A 22,057-nucleotide genomic window follows, 5' to 3' on the forward strand; every position below is an offset into this window, starting at 1 on the left:
GGGGTGAGGTGATGAGGTGAGGTGATGGAGTGAGGTGATGAGGTGAGGTGTTGGAGTGAGGTGATGAGGTGAGGTGTTGGAGTGAGGTATCACCCCATCACCCCTCCCCTGCCAGGGTCCTCGGACCAAGGCTTCCTTGTTCTTTCGGTTCGCCAGGCGTCAGATATACTACCATTCTGACGTCTGAAGACCTTATCTACAGGCCTGAGACCTTCAGGGTTGTCTGTCTTCAACTCACAAGGAGTACTACTAGAAAGAGTAGAGAAAGAGTAGAGTAGAGAGAGAGAGAGAGAGAGAGAGAGAGAGAGAGAGAGAGAGAGAGAGAGAGACATACACTGATCAATGTATCCTAGGCCTGACATATGTTTAGTATACCTTAATAAAGTGATTTCCTTTCCACTTATTACTAATGTGGTCAATACATATATGAATACTGATTAATATTATTAAAGACCAAATATAAATTTTGCCCCGACAGTCTGTAGTTTGTATAGTTTTGCTGGTGTTCCTTTGTTGTTTAGTTTTGCTTTTGTACTTTTGCAGTGGGTGTTCTTGGGACTTATAAATCCACTGAGCCACGATATGTTAGAGATAAAACGACAGAAACACTAGGGCCTACTTTTCAACACAATCGAATGTGAACTGAATGTGCTCCGTACCACTAGATGGCGCTTGAACCTCATATTGACTGTCTACCATAGCCAGGAGACTTTGTTATGGGAAGTGGCAAGTGGACAGAGCATGAGAAATGAGTACCAACTATAAATGGGCAGTGCCATCTAATACCTAAGACGTCTGTGAAAGTTGTTTGTTAGATAGCAAACAAAGTAACGCATGACCTGAATTGCAAACGCTGCAAACTTCATGTAGCTGCTGGTGCAACCCGGCTAACACTGTTAGCTGTACACTTAGCCATAGCTAAGAAGCCTTGGCACCTTCAGAGCGCTTCACATGTAGGTATTCTCACAACACTTGAGCATTTCGCACATTTTGTTTGCATACTTATGTATGTGTCTATGGTTGTCATTCTGTCCCAACGAGACTTTTGTTTTCATAACACTCAGCGTAGACAGGAGTATGATCACTTACTGAAGCCTGTCATTAGCCCGGGGTGATTTGGTGAAGTCAGATTTGGATCCTGTAGCTAAAATGACGGTTACCACGAAGACAAAAACCTACAAGCTTGTAGTCCACAAGAAGGGCTTTGGAGGAAGCGGTGAGTGCCCTTCATTTAATCGATCTAATTACTTCGGTTTGTTTGTTTCTTCTCAAATAACAAGTTTTAAACAATGTCATGATGATTACTTCAGATGGTTTTTTTTGTTAAAATTGTATCTATAACCTAATCCCAACGATGATTTATGTTAGTAATGTTATGTGATTATTGTCCCGTTACATCTGGATTACTGTTTAACCCATTAACTGCCAAGGAGTTAAGCTCTGGTTTCCAACAGTGTCAGTCGGTATTTCCACCAATAAGACCATGTGTTCTCTGGGTGTAGATCATAGACTACATAAGGTCTGTGGTGCAGACTCATGTAAAAGTCAGCTTCAAACTGAAAAAGGTCACATGCATTTTATTTATGTTTTGTCTTCTCTAGACGATGAACTGATGATGAATCCAAAGGTGTTTCCTCAGGTTAAACTGGGGGACATCATTGAGATTGCACATCCCAACAATGAGTACAGGTGAGAAGGAAACAAAAGTCTTTTTACTGGGACATTTATGTGGAGATTAGTACTATTAGTACTGCTTTGTACCTTAAGTATGTAGCGTTCCTGTCACTGTCAGTGCTGAGTTTTTACCATACATCTCACTAGCTTCATCTTCTTGGAAAATATAACACTCAGTAACTTTGATTTCTGCACAATATTTTTTGATCAGCCCTCTTCTTCTCCAAGTCAGAAGTTTGAAAGAAGACCTGCAGAAAGGTAAGGACTGTTGCATGAAGGTGCTGGTGTGAGTTATCCCTGCCTGATGTTGGAATAACAATCATGATCTTCTCTGTCCTGCAGAGACCATCAGTGTGGACCAGACTGTTGCTCAGGCCTTCAAGTTCCGCGCTTATCAGGACGTCATTATTAACATTGTGGACCCCAAGGTGCCCTAAGGCAGTAAATAGTCATTGATTGGATGCCCTAGACCAGGGGTGGCCAACCCGTCATAGACCAAGAGCCAATTTTCTTACTGAGTTACGGCAAACATGTAACATTGGTAAAAGTTTTAGGGAATGTAAGCAAGAGAGGTTTTCTTTGGGATGGAATAAAGCTTTTGTTGTTCTGTCTGCTTGGCAGGATGTGACTCTGGATCTGGTAGAGCTCACTTTCAAAGACCAGTACATCGGCCGAGGAGATATGTGGAGACTTAAAAAGAGCCTGGTGAGACACTTTCACTTTGCCTGAAGGTTTATGAAGACTAATAAATAAACATTAAAGGCTAAACATTCACAAAAAATAAACAAAATGAAACAAAAATCTTATAAGGCTTAGTGTTGGTACAGTGGTAGTTTTGATCTGTGCTGAAAGTATTTGTTGTAGTATTTGGAGTATTTGTTGTGGTATTGGTATTTGGGGTATTTGTTGTAGCAGTAGTGTTTATCTGTCAGTAACAGTCTCCTCCTTCAGGTGAGCACATGTGCATATGTGACCCAGAAAGTGGAGTTTGCAGGGATCAGGTAAAAATAAATAAATCAAAGACGGCGCTCATCGGCATGTTTGCATGTCTGCTTGTGTCAGTGTGTGTGTGTTGCTTCATACCTGTGCGCATGTATACGATATTAGTGTGTGTTGTACATTATGTATTTGTGTACCTGCGTGTGTCTCTCACACTTCATCCTCTTTGCTCCACCCGTCAGGGCTCAGGCTAGTGAGCTGTGGGTGAAGGGGGAGAAGGTCACTTGTGGCTACATCAGTGAGGACACACGGGTGAGGTCCCTCTCCAAAACACTCAGCACCAATCCAAACATTTTGCAAACTTTCCTCTAAGCAGAAATGTTTCAGTGTCTGTTACTTTGGTCAGTGGTTGATCTGATTAACCTTCTGCCCTGTAGGTGGTGTTCCGCTCCACCTCAGCTATGGTCTACATCTTCATCCAGATGAGCTGTGAGATGTGGGACTTTGATATCTATGGTAACTCCACACACTTTCTCTCCTCACCAGTGGTGCTAATGAGGATGTGTCAGTGTGATGGCGCCCCCCTGTGGAAGGGAGGAAGTCCCAGTTGCAGAAGAGCTATAGAGCTGCACTGAGAAGTAGTTGAGCAGGGTTTCCCAGAGATGAGAAGCCAGACATTTTTTTGATGCAAGTGTGCAACTGTTTGTCTCTGAATTCACTCAACTCATTTGGTTATGGTTTTATGTTGTGCATCTGTAAAGGAGACCTCTATTTTGAAAAAGCGGTCAATGGTTTCCTGTCGGATCTCTTTGCTAAGTGGAAGGTAAGTGTTTTTTAGATGGTTATTGTGTTCTTTTGCATGTGTTTGTATTTACGTGGATTGCTTTGGCTGTGCTAACGTCGTGGGTTTGTTGCAGGAGAGGAACTGCAGCCATGAGGTCACAGTGGTGTTATTCTCACGGACCTTCTACACCGCTAAATCTCTGGGTCTGCACAAGCGCTCTACCACAGCTCCTTCCTTTTTCCGTTAGATGTTTTTCCCCATGTTTTATCTAATTCAGGTTTATCTAAAGAGGAATAGTCATCAGATTTTATTTTTGACTTAATTGTTGGTCTGGCGATGATATTCAAATCTTACCTTTGTTTTACGCAGCGATTGTAGTATTGAACTTTTACCCCACTTCCTCCTATCAGATGAGTTTCCTGAGAGCCAGAGGGGGTCAATCCGGCAGGATCACGAAGGTCGCTTCTATGAGGATTTCTACCGGTCAGAACTTCATCTCTCATCTGCTATTCATTTTAGTGGGTGTAATGTAATTAATGTGTCAGTACAGCAGGGGTGTATGCATTGCTCTGTACATGATTAACTCAAAGTGTTTCATTACTGATGTTCAGATCTCTTAATAAATCAGTAAACACATTGAAATCCTTTGGATTTAAATTTGCCCTGGCCATGGTACAGATGGTCGCAGTTCATTATTCCATTGCTAGGTTATTGTATTTTATTGTATATTCTGCTGTTCAACCTGTGGTATTGCACCACTGTGTCGCGATCACAGGGTTGTGGCACAGAACGAGAGAAGGGATGAGTGGACATCTCTGCTGGTCACCATTAAAAAGCTCTTCATTCAGTACCCTGTGCTGGTGCGCCTAAAAGGAGCAGGTACACTCCCAACACACCTTTCAACTGCCCATCTACTCTCAACACTCCTGCCCCTGGCACTCCTGCCCCACTCTTTTACCTCCTGCACACGTGCATTACTTGTGATGTCCACCTGAGGGCGCATGGCTGGGCTTGACTGTGTGATTCTGTGTTGAGCAGACGGGTTTCCCTATGGCCAGAACTCCACTGCCGCTCAGGGGAACTATCTAGAAGCCATCAATCTGTCATTTAACGGTATGTGCGGTCCAAAGTTTGTCTGCAAACATGTGTCCTATGGCTACATGTACAATAATAGGTAATTACCACTGAATTGCCTTAATGTGAAACAAATCAGAATTTTTCAGGGCTGTGTGGACATGCAAATCCATTAATTTCAAAATCTGATTTGAGTCACATTCATATGTGGTCCTATTCTAATCTACCAGTACACCACCTTAATCTATCAGTACCCTACCTTAATTTACCAGTACCCCACCTTAATCTACCAGTACCCCACCTTAATCTACCAGTACCCTACCTTAATCTACCAGTACCCTACCTTAATCTACCAGTACCCCACCTTAATCTACCAGTACCCTACCTTAATCTACCAGTACCCTACCTTAATCTACCAGTACCCCACCTTAATCTACCAGTACCCTACCTTAATCTACCAGCACATCTACATGACTTGCTTTAATCCCATGAGCCATCTCACCAACATGACGTTTTGTTTCAGCTTGTGAGTGTGTGCCGAGTTAGAGGACAGATGTGTTGACATTACAGACACTGCATTTATGAATGTGAACCATCAAGCAAAAACTCTGAAATGAACAGTGTGGCTTATAACGTGAATGTTGCTTTTGTGTGTGGTGTCTATTAATAATAGTGTGTGGTGTGTCTGTGTTAATAATAGAACTGTGTTTGTTTAGGTTAGGTTGAATTTTCAAGGCAGTATTATGTGTGTGTGTGTGTGAGAGAGAGGATGTGTATATCTTAAAACTGTATTTTATAACTGATATAAGTGGCTGTGAAGGATCTTTATGTGTATTATATCTGTGGGTTATTGTATTATGGCAATATTGGCAGTATTGATAGTGTAATTGTGTTGTCAGTATATATAAACACAACATAACTGTTGATGTGATATGAACAAAGATGGGCCTGTGTTATCAGTAAAAGGACATTTTAGACAGAGATCCTTCATAGGCTTTGTGCGCTGTGTGTGTGCGTGTGCGTGTGCGTGTGTGCGTACGTGCGTGTGTACTTTATGAGTGAGTTCAGTTGTGCAGACAGATCTTCCTTGTCTTGTTTATGCTGCAGTCTTTGATAAGCATTACATCAACCGGAACTTCGACCGCACCGGCCAGATGTCGGTGGTCATCACACCAGGAGTGGGCGTGTTCGAGGTGGACCGCCTTCTCATGATCCTCACCAAGCAGCGCATGATTGACAACGGTGAGCTCAAATCAACAGTATTCAGTTTGGGTTCTTGCAGGAGCAGCTTTGGTAGGCCCTGTCCTAGTAGTCTGCTTGGCTTCGGGTGGTTAGGTTGTTTGAAACCTGAGGCCTGGTTCGGTAAGGGTGGGCGTGTCCTTTCAGCTGCTTGTGTTCTATGGTCCACAGGTATCGGAGTGGACCTGGTGTGTATGGGAGAGCAGCCCCTCCATGCCGTCCCCCTGTTTAAGGTTCGTAGCTGAATCCAGGTCTGTGATGCAGGCCGTGGGGAGCGTGGGGAGCTTGTGCCTTGGGTGTGTTAGTGCTGCTGTTTTCTGAAGCTCTAACGCTCCGGTGGGTTCTGTCTCCTCAGCTGCACAACCGCTCCATACCGGGAGACTCCAGGCTGGATGACTACAACTTGCCCCACTGGATCAATCACAGGTGGGCCTGCAAGAGGGCCAGGAAACACACTGCTTCCTCATTGGCCGACATTAATGTCCATGAAAGTACCATAGACACACACAAGCTGTGGGACTTGGTCCAGGAATGACATCACCCTGCACAGCTTCCTTGTCCTCTTTCGGGAACCATTACGTATTGATTCTCTGTTAAGTCATGTACAGCAATAGGTAATTAAATATGTTAATTTTAATTTATATCGCTGACAACTGAGTGCATGTCTTTTAATCAGTCACATCTGTGTCAGTTAGCTTGTCCCAACCGCCCTGCTTCGGCATGCTGTCTTGTTTCCATGGTTACTACTAAGGCTGGCCTCTGCTTGTCCAAGCGTATCTGGGACGTTGGGCTCTGACAGGCCGGTTTGTGAAAGTCTGGAGTTAAAATTGAATTTAACTGAATTTTGCAGCTTCTACACGTCGAAGAGTCAGGGCTCGTGCAACAGTTTCACTCCTCGAATTAAACTCGCTGGGCGAAAGGTGAGTGCCCGTCTGATTGCGCTGTGTACATGCACAGTGCATGACTGAGTAACTATTCACACAGAGCTGTGACTGATTAGTGGAGTGCAGATGTCATAGGCATGGTTATGATGGAGAGAACACCCCCCACCCCATAGCCTTACTGGCAGGGCTGTGCCTAACACATTAATATTCTCATTACACTTGGGTCTAAAGTGTCATCTAAAAACAAGTGCATTTATAAGCATATGAACTTAGTTTGTGTCTTTTTGATGTCTGGATCTCTTGGTGTGTATTTATTCTGCTTTTGGGTGTCTCCTCTGATACATTCATGTGCTCTTGTATCTGTAAAAATATTGTTTTATTTCTTGTTATGTTACTGTTCCAAGCTTCATGCTGAGAAGTTTAAGAACAGCAAAGATCACTGTAAGTACTTAACTAAGCTTATAAATGGATTTTTATTTCTCTTCTGGTTTCCTGTTGGGTTTTATGAATTTATCACAAGCTTGACATGATTTATTTGATTGTCTTTTAGCTCTCGGGGCACCCAAGGACTCTGAGAACAGCCTTCCTATCCAGGTGGACTACGATGCCCATGATGCACAAGTCTTCAGACTTCCTGGACCATCAAGAGCCCAAAGGAGCACCAACTTCAGGTATCATGCACATGAGACACTCCTATCAAACACACCACACATTAAATATTCTCTCACATACTGACATACAGACATACTGTAAAATGTAGTGAATGATATATTGTTGACAATACCAATTTAAATTCTAAATCTGCCTGTCACTGTTGTCACTCGAATACTAGAATGTTTTAGAAAACATGGCCATGTCTTTTCTGTCTGTCCCATACCATGGATATTTGTTTTGTGCTTTCCTGTACTGTTATATTCTGCAGGTCTGGTAGAGACAGAGATGTGGGTGGCAGGAAAAGTTGGGGCTCAGCAGATGTGAGTGGGATGGCTGGTGGCTGCTCTCCCCCTGTGCGTCCAGCAGGGGGCGGTGAGGAGCAGCGGAGTCTGGCTTCTGATGACAGCCTGGGCCATGTCTCCAACATCCTGCCCATACCACGGCAGGTTCAGGGCCAATATGAGGTCAGCAGCTCCCTCGGATACACTAGCTGCACCAGAGGTGAGTTGCCTCCAGACTATTCTCCACCCACAGACCCGCCTGAGCTAACCTGCACCCACACCTCCACCCAAACTTGTCTCCACACACACCTCTACCTATGCTAACCTGCACCCATACACCTGCTTGAACTAACCTCTACCTCCACCTACATTCAAAATAATCTCCACCTACATCGAAACAAACCCCCACACACCTCTTCATGAGGAAACGTCCAACCACAACTCATTCTGGGCTAACCTGCTTTCTCTATAAATTTGGCTAATCTGTGTGTGTGTGTGTGCATGCGTGTCAGAGCTGCTGGAGAAGATGGTGGGGTCCCAGCGAGACTCTAGCGCGCCGGGCCGGTTCACTGTGGGCAGCGCTGAGTCCAGCCTGCATGTGCGGCCCGGGGGCTACACACCCCAGAGGGCTCTGATCAACCCCTACGCCCCCTCACGCATGCCAATGAAGCTTACCTCCAACCGTCGCAGGTGGATGCACACGTTCCCCGTGGGTGGGTGGAGCACACACATGCTCACACACATGCTCACACTCGCACACACATTCATACACAAAAGGATATGACACCTGTACAAACATACAAGTGTGCAAAGAACACACATATCAAATATTTAAAACTAAAGCTATTTTTAGCTTTATTTTTAGCTTTTAGCTATTTTTAGCTAGTTATTTCTTAGCTGCCCAGTTTTACTATACTCTACATATTGGTTAGAGCTGATTAGCAAGTCCTTGCAGTTTAACAGAATTCCTGAGAAGGACTTTCATTTTGTGGATCTGAACTATTCACCACTGGAAAGCTTGGCCTCCATGAGCCTGGTCCAGACACGGTCCAGTTAGGAGCCACATTTGTATGGGTGTGGTCATGTAAGCGGTGTGGTGTGGGTGTCAGGTCCGTCTGGCGAGGCCATCCAGATCCACCATCAGACACGGCAGAACATGGCCGAACTGCAGGGCAGTGAACGGCGAGACCCTGCCCACACCTCAGCGGAGCTGCTGGAACTGGCCTATCACGAGGCCACAGGCAGGTTAGACACGCCCACATGAAGAAAGAGTTTGAAATCGTTTCCTCACGTCTTAGCAACCCCTATGAGGAAACGAGGGAAATTGTGGAGACGGTCAAACCAACATTAAACAAATTTACGACTTGCGATGTCCGTGTTCGATCTGTTGAAATGATTACATCAATATGAAGCAAAAAGTATAAAATGCCTGAAAATAAAATAAATTGTACTTTGTGCTGAGATGTCTCACCATGCGTGTGTGTGTTTCAGACGAACTGCCTCGCGTCAGACTGGAGAGAATGGGCTGTACATTAGCGGAGGGACCGAAGATTTCTCTGGGAGTCCGGCCAGCAGCAATAGTACAGGTACCTCACACGCCCACAGCAGTCAACACAGGTATAGTTTTTAAGAAGTAGCTTATGCCCTGAAGCACTTCTTATATTGTAGTATTGTATTAATGACCAGAGATAATCTTAGTACTAAATTCCCCACAGGTACACCTATGAACCGCAGTTCTTCTGAAGAATATTCCAGTAGCCCAGACCCGAGTGAGTGTCCACCAACACACGCGCGCACACACACACTCACTCTCATACACACACACACACACACACACACACACACACACACACACACACACACACACACATGTAAATGTGCATGGTTTTTTCTGTACTCCTGCTCACAACTGCACGTGTCCTTAGACGTTATGTTTACGGCCTCCGCTCGTTGTCTGGACGGAGCAGGAGGGAGGTGTAGCTCTCGGCGGGGGTCCGAGTGGACACTGGGTGGGGCCTCCAGTTGGGACAGACTACAGATGGATGATTTGGTGATGTGGAGGACTGTTTCCCACTCTCCCTTCAGACCTCTGGTTACAAACAAACACTCAATCAGGCCATTTGAAAGGAAACTACCTCTGCTCTTTTTTCCCCCCTGTCCAGAAGGTTCTAGACAGTGCTAGTTTGGTTCACAGGCCACTGGCCTTCATGGTGGAGTGAGGGGTGAAACGTTGATGAGTAAAAGTTACTTTCCTCCTTGTGTTAGAGCTTCTGCTCTGAGCTCTCTCTCCCTCCACCGTTCGGCTCTTTGGTCTTTTTGAGGATGTTTGTGTCTTTTTGGCATTCTCGTGTCTTTCAGCCTCTTTTCTCGTCCTTTTAATTTTCACTGTCAGTTCCTCAGTGGTTCTGATTAATCCATTTAATTAATTGCATAATCGTGGGTTAATCTATGTGCGTGGTCTGTCTGACCCCAGACCAGAGAGCTGTGATGCATGGCTGCACTTTTCCCAACTCACTCGGTGTTTGTGGATGTTTGCTATCCGTGTGCGTGTACTGTATCTCACGTGTGGGTGTGTGCAAAGTTCACGCCACCCTGCCCGCTGTCTTGTGTATCTCACGTTTTTCTCCCTAACCCCACAGTGCCCCCTGGGGGCTGCATGTGTAATTGAGCACGCTCTAGAACTGCACAATAGCAGCAGGATCAGGTTCTCCGAAGACAATGACAGTAACACGTTTCTTTTTGTCTCTTCCCACTCTCCCTCTTTCTCTCTCCTTGTCTGTGGCTTTGTGTTGTTCTGGACCTGTTGTCTGCCCCTCCTCCTCTTTTTGTCTGTCTCCCTCTCTGTCCTGTGTGTTTCACCTCTTTGTCTCCCCCTGTTGGCTCTCTTTCTCCCTTCCTCTTTCTGGTTGTTAACGTGTGAATGGGATTTTGTACATGCACCACTGGGGGGGTGTATGTGTGTGTGTGTGTGTACCTCCACTGGGGCACACTGTGTGTGTATATATATATGTATGTATGTGTGTATATGTGCCTGCCCTGGGGCAATCCTACACTGGGGCATTATGCACGCACACGTGTGTGTGTGTGTGTGTGTGTGTGTGTGTGTGTGTGTTTGTGTGTGCGTGTGTGCGCATGCACATGGCCCTGAAGTCCTGCAGCTGTCTGCACCCCCGACAGTGCCTAGTTTTTGCTGTACGGTGGGGGTGGACTGGAAGTCTCTGACCACGCCCGCCTGTCTCCCCCTCACCACCGACTACTTTCCTGAGCGGCAGACCCTGCAAAACGACTACACAGAGGGCTGCTACGACCTACTCCCACACACAGACCTGGAGAGGTACTCACACATGGACACTGAGGCCTTGACAAACACATGTAACAGCCCACACATCACCCCTCTCACTCACAGCTCCTTACACACACAAGGGCACAAGCGCATTAAAACACACATACAGGTTCCTACTCTCAGTCGCTCTCTTACACACACACACACACACACACACACACACACACACACACACACACACACACACACACACACACACAATCTCACAAACAAAAACTCACAGGCGTTTCAAACCCAGCACTGTTGTCATGCACCCTTTCCGTCTCCGTAACGAAGGATTTCCATGACTGCAACAGATGCAGAGAACAGGGAGAACACGGGCTCCGTTCCGGAACACGGAGAGCGCGGGTTCCGTTCCGGAACAGGGAGAGCACCAGCTTTGTTCTATATTGCGTTGAGTCCTTTGATCTTAACTGCATCCTGTCTTTGCCTCCCTCCCTCCCTCCATGTGTGTGTGTACACGTGTTAGGCGTGATGACGATGCTCCCATAATGACTGCTCCACGTGTGTTTGAGGAGTTCATCTGTCAGAGGCTCATGCAGGGCTTTCAAATCATCGTCCAGCCCAACAACAGGAAAACCCCGCCCACCGTAGTCCCGCCTCTCAGCAGTAGCCCCCTGTATTCGCGAGGTAAGGGTCCTCTCACAACCACTGGCCTTCTGCTGTGTCATGTCACTGCTCAGGTTAGTGTGTCCCTCCTGTGTTCAAAGTTCTACACAGAAGAATAATAAAGCTTATTACATCCTGAGACCCATCTCCTTGGGAAGACCTTTGCCCAAAATAAATATTATAGTTCTTCATCTTCGTTCTCTCTCTCTCTCTCTCTCTCCCTCTCCGTCTCTCCATTCCCCAGGTCTGGTATCTAGACGTAAGGCCGAAGAGGAGGAGAGTCTGTACTGGCTGAGCATGGGCCGGACCTTTCATAAAGTCTGTCTGAAGGACAAGATCATCACTGTCACACGCTACCTGCCAAAGTGAGTGTCACACCCCACTTACTCACACAAACACTCGACTACGCGCTCGTCCACACTAGCACAGACACGCTCGTCCACACTAGCACAGACACGCTCGTCCACACTCGACTACATGCTCGTCCACACTCGACTACATGCTCGTCCACACTCGACTACATGCTCGTCCACACTCGACTACATGCTCGTCCACACTCGACTACACGCTCGTCCACACTCGATTACACGCTCGTCCACACTCGATTACGCACTTGTCCACACTCGCACAGATGCACTCATCCACTCTCGACTACGCACTCGTCCACACTCGCACAGACGCACTCGTCCACACTCGCACAGACGCGCTCGTCCACACTCGATTACACGCTCGTCCACACTCGATTACACGCTCGTCCACACTCGATTACACGCTCGTCCACACTCGATTACGCGCTTGTCCACACTCGCACAGATGCACTCGTCCACTCTCGACTACGCACTCGTCCACACTCGCACAGACGCACTCGTCCACACTCGCACAGACGCACTCGTCCACATTCGCACAGACGCACTCGTCCACACTCGCACAGACGCACTCGTCCACACTCGCACAGACGCACTCGACTACGCACTCGTCCACTCGCTCATCCACACTCGCGCAGACGCACTCGTCCACACTCGACTACGCGCTCGTCCACACTCGACTACGCGCTCGTCCACACTCGACTACGCGCTCGTCCACACTCGACTACGCGCTCGTCCACACTCGACTACGCGCTCGTCCACACTCGACTACGCGCTCGTCCACACTCGACTACGCGCTCGTCCACACTCGATTACGCGCTTGTCCACACTCGCACAGATGCACTCGTCCACTCTCGACTACGCACTCGTCCACACTCGCACAGACGCACTCGTCCACACTCGCAGACGCACTCGTCCACACTCGCACAGATGCACTCGACTACGCACTCGTCCACTCGCTCATCCACACTCGCGCAGACGCACTCGTCCACTCGCTCATCCACACTCGCGCAGACGCACTCGTCCACACTCGACTACGTGCTTGTCCACACTTGCGCAGATGCGCTCGCCCACACTCGACTACGCGCTCGTCCACACTCGCGCAGACATGCTCGTTCGCACACACTTGACTATAGTCTCGCACAGAGACACACTCGTACAGAGACACTCACACAAACACACTCGTTCACACTCACACAAACTCACAAACATACTCATACAAACACTTGACTGTATGTAGAATAATTGCCTTCTCTTACATGAGCCGGTGACTTTGGTGGAACTGCTCTGGTGTGTGTGTGTGTGTGTGTGTGTGTGTGTGTGTGTGTACGCACGCGGCAGGTATCCGTACGAGTCGACACAGATCCAGTACAGTTACAGCCTGTGCCCGCCCCATGCGGGAGGACGCTTCGTGGCATGCTGGGTGGAGTTCAGTCATGAGCGTCTGGAGGAATACAAGTGGAACTACCTGGACCAGTACATCTGCTCCGCCGGCTCGGAGGACTTCAGGTAGGCCAGCCTGCTCCAAACACGCCTGCGCAAATCCTCATGTCTGCTGTCCTGAGCATTTCTAACATGTTCCCTAGCTGGTTTCATAGTCATGCAAATCACATGCGTGTTTCTGTGTGGAATGTGTTGTGGTACATGGCAACCCAATCCAGAGGCAAAAGCGAGCATGTACAAACATACAGGTTCACTAGATCTGTTGTATTTATTTATTTATTGTGTTTTTAAACCTTCCGTAGTCTCATCGACTCACTCAAGTTTTGGCGTACTCGCTTCCTGTTGCTGCCCGTGGGCGGGGCCAAGCGAGTGGCAGATGGCGAGGGCCACTGGGATGTATATGGGGACGGGCCGGGGGCGGGGTCAGCGATGGGGGCGGGGCGAGATGGCTCGTCCGACTGCACCTTGCTCGATGGATTCATCCGCTTCCTGGAGGGACTGAACAGGATCCGGCGACGGCATCGGTCCGATCGCATCATCTGGGTGAGTACGTAGCAGCAACAGTGGAACAAATCAGGGGGGGCGGACCATTCAGAAAACACGACACTGGTTCTCATTCCCAGTAAGAACATTGACGTGTGGCCCAATTTAGTTCACTTACGTTAGATTCATTTCAGTTTGTCAGTTTGATGAACATTTTCATCATCATTACACGTCACTGGAACATGTCTCATGTCTTACCTTGTGACTAAATTTAATATCCTGGTCTGAATATGAAATGATGGAACCATTTCCAGGCGTGCTGTACGGTGGAAACAGAGAGGCCTTTCATTCATCTTGTACTTGTTGTGGTTTCTCATGGTTGCAGAAAGGTGCTACCATGAAGGTGACGGGTCCACTCTCTCCTTACTCCCCCGAGCCTGTAGCGCCCCCGCTGGGCAAGAAGGGAGCTTCAGCTCTCTCTACACTCCTGGAACTGGACCAGACCAACAGGTGAGTTCTAGTGGATCCCTGGTAGGCACTGATTCACTCGCTCACAACACTTGCTTAGCTGAACGCAAGTGTGGATAAGGCACATCACACGTGACCCATATTGTACTCCAGGAGACACTGTCCACTCAGTAGTATAAGATGCCATAAACATCTTCTCATACTGTTGGAGATAAATACATGTGTATGTGCATCATGTGTATATATACACAAACCTCTATTTCAGTAAGTCTACAGTAAAAATAAAAAGTCTCTCTGTCTGTGTGTGTGTCTCTCTCTCTCTCTCTGTGTGTCTCTCTGTCTGTCTGTCTGTCTCTCTCTCTCTCTCTCTCTAGGTCTTTGGAGGAGCAGGTTGTGTCTCAGCACGTGATGGGCAAACCTGGCACCCCTTTCAGTGACGCTGCCACCGTTGCCATGGCAACCACTTGCGTAGACAGTCCTCGGAAGGTGAGAGTCCTCTGAAATGAGGGCAGAGGGAGGAAGGGGGGAGGGTGGACGCCTGTGTCTCCTTGAAGAGAGAGGGGACACGGTGTCCAAGCGCCTCCTGTGCTCGTGGACGCGTGTTCTGGGTGTCTTTTGTAGTGTTTGTCAGATGTTACGGCGTTTGTTTGGCGTTCTCCTGCACTGCGCTTGGAGGCTTCAATGACGTCTCATGGCCGTCATGTGTGGTGTTCGGTCCTTTTGTCCTTGCTTGTCTCTGCAGGGCCACAGAGCTGCAGTGTCTTCTAACACGTTCGGCTAAGCTTAGCTTACCGTAGCAGCTAACGGGCGGTACCTGTACCGGCCCATTCAGGTGTGCTGTGGCAGTCAGAAGGGAAGGACTCAACAGGGCTGTACTGATGCCCTGTGGTCCTGCCCCTCAGCCCCCTGCTTTATTCTGCACAGCACTCTCATTCTCTTCTAGCTTTGGTTATCCTTTCTGGGTGCTCTCTCTCTCTCTCTCTCTCTCTCTCTCTCTCTCTCTCTCTCCCTCTCTCCCTCTCCCTCTATGTTGTCCTCGTCCATGCTGACAGGAAGCTGCCTTCATGTTGGAATTTATTCGTAGCCCTCGCTCCTCCTACCTCCCCCACTCTCAGGTCAGTCCCCCCCCCCCCCCCCCCTCCTCTTTTCTCACTTTCACTCTCCCCCCCCCACCCTATCTCCCCCTTGTGTGTGTACGGTATGTGCATGCCTTGTAGACGTGTGTGTGTTTGCATGGTCTGGTTCTTGCATTCGATAAACATGTATGTTGGCCAACTACCACATCACTGTACTGATACTGTACATTATCAACTATATTTCAGCAGTTTCTCACGTTCTAGCGCTGTGCTCAGCAGCTAGTCTCCCATTGCTGACGTTGGTTAACGTTAATAACCCATAACCTTCATGTCTGGGTATCCCTGAAACCTGCATGTTCCTTTAATATTTTTTACATAGCATGTAAGCTTTGCATGTAGTGTGTGTATATCATAGCATACCATAGCATACTGCAATGTAGGTCTAACGAAAGCTTGTTTGAAGCTCTTATTGGTTCTTCTAGATGCCTGCTGAGTTGCCTGTTGCCAATCCTGCTGATTCCGGGTTAATGGACAAAGGAGGGAACCAACCAAGTGAGAGGACAGCTGGGGGTGGAACTACAGGAGAAATGGGCTCGGGCAGTACCACTGAAACAGGGTAAGAGGTGGGGGGTGTGAGAGGTGGGATATACATTATATGTTATTAGTTTCAGTCGTCCGTTTCTCAGTCAAACGCTAACAAAATGGCGAGTCGTACCTTTAATATAAATGTGACTGTCTTGCTGCTGCAGTGGTCAGTCGGGCTGCCTGAGTCTGTCGTCGTCTTCCACACTGCTGGAGATCCTGGAGGCCATCAAACACCCAACGTAAGAGTTTTATACGTCAGCTGTGCAGGGCAGTAGATTTCTAGGAATGGGACTGGGCCCCAGTGGTTTAGCTTGACATGACCTGGTAGGAACCAGCAAAGGTCAGGAGGCAGTGAGCCCTGAGCCGAGAGGCGTCTGGCACTGGTGACCACGCTCTTCTACTCGTCTGCATTAGTTAAGAGACTGCTCAGCTGACTCCGTGTGTGTGTGTGTGTGTGTGTAGCACTGGGGTGCAGCTGTTGTCGGAGCACAAAGGTCTACCACCCAACTGCTTCATCAGTTCAGATGTGGTACACTGGCTGGTGCACACAGTGGAGAATGTGGGAACGCATGGCGTGGCCGTGGAGATCATGCAGGTACGTGCAAGCACTCGTGGGAAAGCTGCCTTGTCTCAGTATCTCTGTGCTGGGCTTCTGTGACTAGGTTGTTCCATCCTGAATTTCTGTTCATTCTCATGCATGTCTGTGTGTGTAGCTCTTTAGTGTTCTTGTGAGTTGTTCTAAATGGCGTGTGTGTCTGTGTATGTTTGTATGTTATGTTTCTAGTTAAAGACTTTCATGGTGTTCACATGGGTGGTGTGATGCTACGGTGTGAGTCTCTGTGTTCAATGTAGAAAACGGTTCTCTCTGTGCTCTTATAGAAAATGCTGGAAGAAGGCCAGATTGCTCACGCGTCCGGTGACGCCATGCGAACCTTCGTCTACGGATTCTACCTCTACCGCGTCGTGGACAAGGAGACTGAGAAGGGTGAGACTCTGAGGACCCCACAGGGCCTCCTGCATTTATGAGGGATGTTTGTCATCAGTCTGTGATGACATGGAGGACAGCAGGTCTGGACGTGAGCCCTGATATGCCGTGATCCACCTCCGAGATCTTTAGGACAGTGTCCCTGCTCAGCAGGTTGAGAGCACTAGTCTGTTCCAGCCTCTGCCACACCTGGGACAGGTGATGAGGGTCAGTAGGGTACAGTACCACACGGAGCTCGGCAGAGTCCTGTTTGTTATGGGCAGCCAAAGGATTAACAGATCACAAAAAAATGTTAAAATAATCCCGTTAAGGCTGTTCAGGAAGAAAATTCAGGGTCTGTTCTAGATTGTAGTGGAGAAATAGTGTGGTGTTGTGATCTCTGCTGATCTCTCACAGCTCCTGCTACGCAGGTGCCACCAGGGGGCCCTAGTGTGTGGTCCACAGCGGCGCTGGAGGACTTGCAGGGCTTCCAGAGGAAGTGGTTCGAGGTGGCGTTCGTGGTGGAGGAGCGGCGGCCCTGTGACCTGCCGTCATTCCTGCTGCCGTGGCTGCCCAGCCGGCCAGCGTCGTACGCAAGTAGGCACAGCTCCTTCAGCCGCAGCTTCGGAGGACGCAGCCAGGCCGCCGCCCTGCTAGGTACAGCCCCGCCCCCCAGAGCAACTCTAGCTCCGCCCCCCATCCCACCGGCATGACACACCCCCTCAAAGGTCCTGGTCAAATGGGGAGGGAGAGAAAAGATGGCCGTCACAGAGTCCAAAGGCAGTTGTTATGCTGATGTAAAGCCTGTTTCCAACTGCTCTTTTGTCTACGTGAAGTTCCATTCACATCTAGAATGAATACTTTTTGTTTTATTGTAACTTACAGAATTTGGTATGTAGAGCCGAGGTAGTACTGTTTCATACTTTGTGAAAATCTGCGATTGTGGCTTTAAAACTCCTGTATCTTACTCTGATCAGTAGCTGTTCCCAAACTCCAATTCAGGAGGAGCGTGGCTTTTCATAGTTGGCTGTTTTTCTTGCTCTTAAACGAATTCCCAAGCAATATACCTCAAAAGACTCATTTTTAAGCATTCAATGTAAATTAAAATGGTTTTAAAGTATTCGCTTCATCCTCTCAAATACTTCCATGGGTTTGTTATTCCCTTCAAAGGCCAAAGCATGTAGACGTAGGCCAGCTGTCTCCCTGCGCTTGTTTGGACCCTGTGAGCCTGGGCCCCCTCCTGTTCTCCAGGGCTGCATGCTGGGAGTAGTGGGTTAGCAGTAAAAGCAAACCCGCAACCCCACAACTACTACACCTGTCCTTTCTGTTCGTTTCTCCAGAGTTTATATCTCCCTTTGCCTCTTTCTTAACGTCAGGTTAATAATCAGTCACTTATGATTATTATGTTATCATCATTTATGATTAGTATGTAATCAATCAGCAGTCATTTACAACATGGACAAGTGAATCAGTACTAGCATCTGTTAATCCATTAACCGCTGTGGTGGTGCGCATTCAGATTGGTTACGTCGGCTCCGTCCAATCGGATGTGTCCAATCAAGTTGGTAATGTCTGCTCTGTCCAACAGTTAAGTGATGCACAGTGTTGGATATCCAATCAGAGCACGACCTTATGGACTGATTGCCCTGTTGAACCTGTGGTGGCACGGCTGTAGCTGTAGTGGCGTGTAAGCTTGTACGAGTGTGTATACAGGTGTGTGTGTGTGTGTGTGTGTGTGTGTGTGTGTGTGTGTGTTGCACTGCCTTGCTGTCCTCCTGCTTTTTGCTGGACACAGTTAACTTTCCCATGGCATACCTGTGCTAACGTTCCCTATAGCTGACCCCACCCCTAAAGCTGACCCCACCCCTAATTTGAGCTGACTATTATGCTGCTCTGCGTGCTCCTTATCTTCAGTCACTTACCTTTTTCCTTTCCTTAGTTTAAATGAATAATTCACATAGAAAATAAAAACAATATTGTATTGGGGCTAGCTTATTGTAAACAGCTCCTGTAGCTATATTTATATTTTGTACTATTATTATTTAGAATTGTTAATGATATATAATATTTCCAGAAACCCTAACACTATATCACATGTAAACAACTGTCTGGCTTTCTTCATAATGAAGTCATAAAGTAAAAAAATAACACAAATGGTCATTCAGCTAATGGAGCGTTCACACACTAACCCCACACTGACATCATCACATTTATCATCCCTCTTTCCAACTCTTCTCTCCTGTTGTTCTTCAATTTCTTTCCTTTTAATTCCATCCATCCATCCATCCATCCATCCATCCATATATGTATCTGTCCCTCTCCCTCCCTCTCTCCATCCCTTCAGCCTCTACGGTTCCCGAGCAGAAGACAGTCACCTTGGATGTGGACGTCAACAATCGCAGCGACCGCACGGAATGGTGTAGCTGTTATTACCATGGCAACTTTTCGCTCACCTCAGCCTTCGAGATCAAACTTCACTGGATGGCCGTGACGGCAGCTGTGCTCTTTGAGATGGTCCGTGTGCCGCTGGGACCCGCGTGCCTGTGAACAGCTGTAGTAACAAAGCGCACGAAACGGCTTTACATTCATACATTCACCGTTGCAGTGATTGAACGATGATAAATGCTTCAACCAATTACTGTGCTATTGGAATAAAAATTAATAGGGGTCCTATACACCCATCCCCTTGTCCTCATTCTGACACTGGCTCCCACACTGTGTGTGTGTGTGTGTGTGTGTGTGTGTGTGTGTGTGTGTGTGTATGTTGGGGGGGGTTGTTTGACCATTTGCTTTGTCATGCCAGGTCCAGGGTTGGCACAGGAAGGCGGCGTCATGTGGCTTCCTCTTGGTACCTGTGCTGGAGGTGCCGTTTGCCCTGCCCTCCTACCTCTACGGTGACCCGCTCCGGGCCCACCTCTTCATCCCCCTCAACATCCAGAGTCTGCTCCGAGACGCCACCGACAACCTGTTCGAAGGTGCTTGGTTTGTTTGGTCCGGACAGTCATCTGGACTGAACTTCTGCTAAGGGTTCCCCAAAATCATCATAATATAAAGATTACCTTTACATGGTAGAGCACGTATTACACTCAACACTGTCTGTCATCTAAGATGTTTATAACGATATGATGCTTTTGATAAATGGGGCCCTGTTCCTCTGTCCTGCCACAGAAACTGATGTAATTACTGTATAACTTGTCAGGGTCACTGATGTCAAATACTGACATCACCATGTGCTTCCTCCAGGCTTTGAACCGGAGACATACTGGGACAGGATGCAACTCTTCCAGGAGGCCATTCTCTACAGGTGGACCGCTTAAGATCACATCATACAAGATGGCACTGCATATGATTATACTGTAAAACATTACACTACATAAGATCACATCATACAAGATGGCACTACATATGATTATACTGTAAAACATTACACTACATAAGATCACATCATACAAGATGGCACTGCATATGATTATACTGTAAAACATTACACTGCATAAGATCACATCATACAAGATGGCACTACATATGATTATACTGTAAAACATTACACTACATAAGATCACATCATACAAGATGGCACTACATATGATTATACTGTAAAACATTACACTACATAAGATCACATCATACAAGATGGCACTGCATATGATTATACTGTAAAACATTACACTACATAAGATCACATCATACAAGATGGCACTACATATGATTATACTGTAAAACATTACACTACATAAGATCACATCATACAAGATGGCACTGCATATGATTATACTGTAAAACATTACACTACATAAGATCACAACATACATCATACTACATAAGATGTAAAAGATTCACACTGCAGAACATCAAGTAGAAGACAACACCTCAAATGATCACACCTCAAATGATCACACCTGAACAGATCACACTGCAATAAGCGTAGAGGATCTTGTCCTCTACAGTCCTAACACAGTCCTCTCTCCTATCTGCAGGTTTGGGTTTGTCCAGGACAAGTTTTCTGCATCGAATTTCAACTTCCCTGCTGAGAACAAGCCACAGTACATTCATGTAACAGGTACACATGTTGCAATCAGCGTTTTGCATTTTTAACCATTTAGTCTGAAGGTCACTCTGTCACTTAGCCTGTCTGTTACGCTCTCTGTCTCTCCCTCTGTGCGCTGTGAGTGATTATGGTATGTGAATTGTTGTTGCTCCAATTGTATGGTGTAAGCAAATTACAAGTGAAATGTGTGTGTGTGTGTGTGTGTGAGAATGGTGCTTAAGTGTTTGTGAAGGATTATTAAGGCAGAGAACGTGTCCCTGTATGTCCCACCCAACAGGCACAGTCTTCCTGCAGCTGCCTTACTCGAAGAGGAAGTACCCGAGCAGTCAGCAACGCAGACGGCGGAACTCTGGCTCGTCCACCTGCCAGGGTGTGTTTGGCTGTGAGGAGCGAGTGGGCTACTACTGGGCCTACAACACCATGCTGACCAAAGCCTGGCGCACAGGCTTGCTGGGTGACGAGAAGCTCGCAGATCGCCTCCTACGAGACTTCACCGACTTCTGTGCCAACAAGGACAATCGCCTGGTGGCCTTCTGGGACAGCTGTGTGGAGAAAATGAACTCTAGTGCTCCTTGAGAGAGAAAGAGACAGACAGACAGACAGAGAGAGAGGCAGGAAGTTGGGATGAGGAGATTTAGCTTTGGTTGAGAAGTACAGCTATTGGCTTAAATCCTCTGCAGAGACGTGGCCCAGTGCACACTTCTTGTTTCTCGGCCTTAATAATGAGCTAATGGCTAATACGCTAGCTGCAGGGCCCAATCAGGAGTGGCCCCCATCAGCATGTGATTTGTGAGTGGTGCTTTAATGTTTAAAGTCCCGCCTAGAGAAAATAAAGAAGTCCTGGAACATCGTTGGAGTTCACTTAGCAGCAGCAGCTTGTGCGGTCGTGTGTGTGTGTGTGTGTCACACACATGCACAGCACACAAGCTTCGGTCATGAGCATGTTTGTCATAAGGGATCATAATAAATGTGGTAAAATACATTTTTTTAGAAACACTTAAAAGTCAGCAGGGGTCTGAATAACCTGAACACAGGTTTGAAGGGATGTCTGAAGCTGAATTCTTGATAAGAACACCTGCTGGTGTGGTTGGCATTGCAAGTCTGTGTGTTTTGCACAAGGACAATTAGTACTGCGTATTGCGTC

General features: G+C 47.4%; 1 protein-coding gene across 5 annotated transcripts; it reads left to right on the forward strand.

The window, feature by feature from the left end:
* Positions 1-690: 690 nt before the first annotated feature.
* On the forward strand, positions 691-21,788 carry depdc5 (DEP domain containing 5, GATOR1 subcomplex subunit). 5 transcript variants are annotated; one of them, XM_077020362.1, is made up of 43 exons: positions 691-953; positions 1,065-1,216; positions 1,602-1,689; positions 1,886-1,932; positions 2,017-2,102; positions 2,296-2,379; positions 2,626-2,675; positions 2,856-2,925; positions 3,051-3,129; positions 3,375-3,436; positions 3,531-3,600; positions 3,808-3,880; positions 4,173-4,276; positions 4,436-4,510; positions 5,579-5,713; positions 5,882-5,943; positions 6,066-6,136; positions 6,561-6,630; positions 6,999-7,035; positions 7,145-7,265; positions 7,517-7,749; positions 8,042-8,242; positions 8,639-8,774; positions 9,021-9,115; positions 9,245-9,298; positions 10,680-10,863; positions 11,342-11,502; positions 11,726-11,846; positions 13,188-13,355; positions 13,592-13,832; positions 14,158-14,282; positions 14,615-14,726; positions 15,293-15,355; positions 15,799-15,932; positions 16,066-16,140; positions 16,364-16,496; positions 16,781-16,886; positions 17,283-17,462; positions 19,210-19,379; positions 19,669-19,840; positions 20,109-20,169; positions 20,843-20,925; positions 21,191-21,788. In XM_077020362.1, exons 2-43 carry the CDS (start codon positions 1,150-1,152, stop codon positions 21,487-21,489), a joined length of 4,758 nt encoding a protein of 1,585 aa, XP_076876477.1. In that variant the 5' UTR covers positions 691-953; positions 1,065-1,149; the 3' UTR covers positions 21,490-21,788. The 5 variants fall into 5 exon arrangements, with proteins under 5 accessions (XP_076876477.1, XP_076876476.1, XP_076876475.1 ...); XM_077020361.1 differs by having other exon boundaries at positions 10,707-10,863; positions 17,283-17,522; positions 21,191-21,787; XM_077020360.1 differs by having other exon boundaries at positions 17,283-17,522; positions 21,191-21,786.
* The last annotated feature ends 269 nt before the right edge of the window (positions 21,789-22,057 follow it).

This window comes from Brachyhypopomus gauderio, chromosome 10, assembly GCF_052324685.1.
Source record: "Brachyhypopomus gauderio isolate BG-103 chromosome 10, BGAUD_0.2, whole genome shotgun sequence".
In the NCBI taxonomy this organism is placed as follows: domain Eukaryota; kingdom Metazoa; phylum Chordata; class Actinopteri; order Gymnotiformes; family Hypopomidae; genus Brachyhypopomus; species Brachyhypopomus gauderio.

What these genes read in the sequence shown, in the direction of transcription:
- depdc5 (XM_077020360.1), top strand. Translation starts at nt 1,150, where the DNA reads ATGACGGTTACCACGAAGACAAAAACCTACAAGCTTGTAGTCCACAAG. An exon ending in ATCTCTTTGCTAAGTGGAAG is followed by an intron (nt 3,437 to 3,530) that starts GTAAGTGTTTTT and finishes GGTTTGTTGCAG; the next exon opens with GAGAGGAACTGCAGCCATGA. An exon ending in GATGCACACGTTCCCCGTGG is followed by an intron (nt 8,243 to 8,638) that starts GTGGGTGGAGCA and finishes TGTGGGTGTCAG; the next exon opens with GTCCGTCTGGCGAGGCCATC.